The sequence below is a fragment of the Sinocyclocheilus grahami genome, unplaced genomic scaffold, assembly GCF_001515645.1.
Source record: "Sinocyclocheilus grahami isolate Dianchi unplaced genomic scaffold, SAMN03320097.WGS_v1.1 scaffold3162.1, whole genome shotgun sequence".
Classification (NCBI taxonomy): Eukaryota; Metazoa; Chordata; class Actinopteri; order Cypriniformes; family Cyprinidae; genus Sinocyclocheilus; species Sinocyclocheilus grahami.
In genome coordinates, this window is record NW_015508325.1 from 19,876 (window position 1) to 21,647 (window position 1,772).

Sequence of the window (1,772 nt, forward strand, 5' to 3'; positions counted from 1 at the left end):
AAAAAAAAAAAATCAATGAAGCCTATTGAGTGGATTTTTCTAAATTAATAAAGCAAGCCCTGCCATTTAGAGTGATGTTTTACACAACCAGAAAACCTGAGCACATATTTCATAATCCACGATGTGAGAGAACTTACCCCTTTGTGTCCATTTTTTCTTCTGAAGCCTTCTCTTCTTCTTTGACATCTGGTATCAAACAAGAGGGACTGCGTGTCAATGCCACACCTCTTTACTATAATATAGTGCTGTTATACAATATGTGAACAGCCCAAACTCACTTCAGTGCAACCTCACAAAAGTGTAACTGCTGTTCTAATATGAAGGAGCCTGAAATGAAAGAAACCGACTGTACCTGTTGGCTCACCTTTCTTCTCTTCTCCATCCTTCTCTTCTTCAGTCTTCACTCGTTTAGGCTTCTTGTAATTGGCTGTATTTCTCCGGCCGCCCTGTCCTTCGTCCTCAGAGTCTGAGAACTCCTCGTCGCAGGCTATCCGCTTGTCGTGGGCACGGACTAAAGATGAGAAAAACAACAAGCACTCAGGCTCTGCAGAACTCAGATTTCAAACTAAACGTTTATTTGTCTGCATCAGTACACATTAAAAGGTCCGCAATGACAAGTCAAGGAGTTTCCATGTTTGGGATTATGCGATAAAAGAAAAAGCTGCCAACAAGTGAAAAAAGGTGGCCCTCACTGGAGATGCGTTTGTCAGGGTCATCCTCCTCATCTCCGCTGTCTTCCTGAACAGCATCCTCTGGGATCGCCTGCATCTGAACCCCTGGAGCATGAGGCAACATCCGCAGATTCTCAAACAGACGCTGTCTGCATAGAAAAAAAAGACAGGTGGCAGTTACAAAACACTTGTTCAATGTACACCCTACAGACAAATAAACTTTGTACGTTAAAATTAGCATTCCGGAGTAAAGTCAGTTGGGTTTTTTCTAATATGAACAAAACAAATCCCATAAAACCCAATATTAACAAACCAAGTCAAACCAAAAACAGATCTGCCACCATACTCTCATTCAAACTAACTTCAATCATCAATGGGGCATGTGTGGCCCTTCATCCCACTTACTTGATTTTTTCCAGATAGTCATTTGTATTTTGATTGGTCATGTTGGAGGGGCTGATGTGAAGTTTGAAATCAGGTCCAAAATACTCAAAGTAGTCATTGTACGGGAGCTCTGATGGAACAAAAGAACAAGTTAAATAGTGTTCACCATGGAGAGAACAAAACGTGACAAATCTAACACAATCAGAGTGTCTCACCATTGGGAATGGTGCTGTCTAGCGCTACAGCCGTCTCATAGGTCCAGCAGCGGGCCACATTCCTGATGGTGTAGCCTCCACCTCCCAGCATGAGCAGCGGCAGGTTAAAGCTCTTCATGTATTCCACACACTTGGCATGACCTGAGAAACCCACAAGGGTTTGGTTAGACACAAACAGCATTCACTTTAGAGATGCATTTGCGGTTTGATTATGTTTGATACCTTTGATGGTGAGGTTAAAGCAGCCCAATCTATCTCCAGACAGGGAGTCAGCGCCACACTGGAGCACCACAGCACTGGGCTGGTACATCTCCATCACTTTGGCCATGATCTGCAGGACATTCAGAAACAAAAGATTTTCAAGACTCAAGTTTCACTGCTAATTAAGACAAGTACGTTTTGACTTTTTTTTTTTAATACCTGGGAAGTTTTACAGACTTACAGGTTTGAATATGGCTTCGTAGGACTCGTCATCTATACCATCCCTGAGCGGGTAATTCAC

At 42.7% G+C, this 1,772-nt stretch overlaps 1 protein-coding gene across 1 annotated transcript in view; it reads right to left on the bottom strand.

Annotated features, from left to right (window-relative positions):
- Positions 1–59: 59 nt before the first annotated feature.
- LOC107576062 (probable histone deacetylase 1-B) overlaps positions 60–1,772 on the bottom strand; it is a gene marked incomplete at its 5' end in the record, with an annotated part of 3,070 nt that continues 1,357 nt past the window's right edge. Inside the window, 7 exons of the mRNA XM_016262331.1 lie at positions 60–186; positions 365–511; positions 693–820; positions 1,077–1,185; positions 1,271–1,411; positions 1,493–1,601; positions 1,713–1,768. Coding sequence (XP_016117817.1) covers positions 134–186; positions 365–511; positions 693–820; positions 1,077–1,185; positions 1,271–1,411; positions 1,493–1,601; positions 1,713–1,768 — 743 coding nt within the window. The remainder of the gene's footprint in view (positions 187–364; positions 512–692; positions 821–1,076; positions 1,186–1,270; positions 1,412–1,492; positions 1,602–1,712; positions 1,769–1,772) is intronic.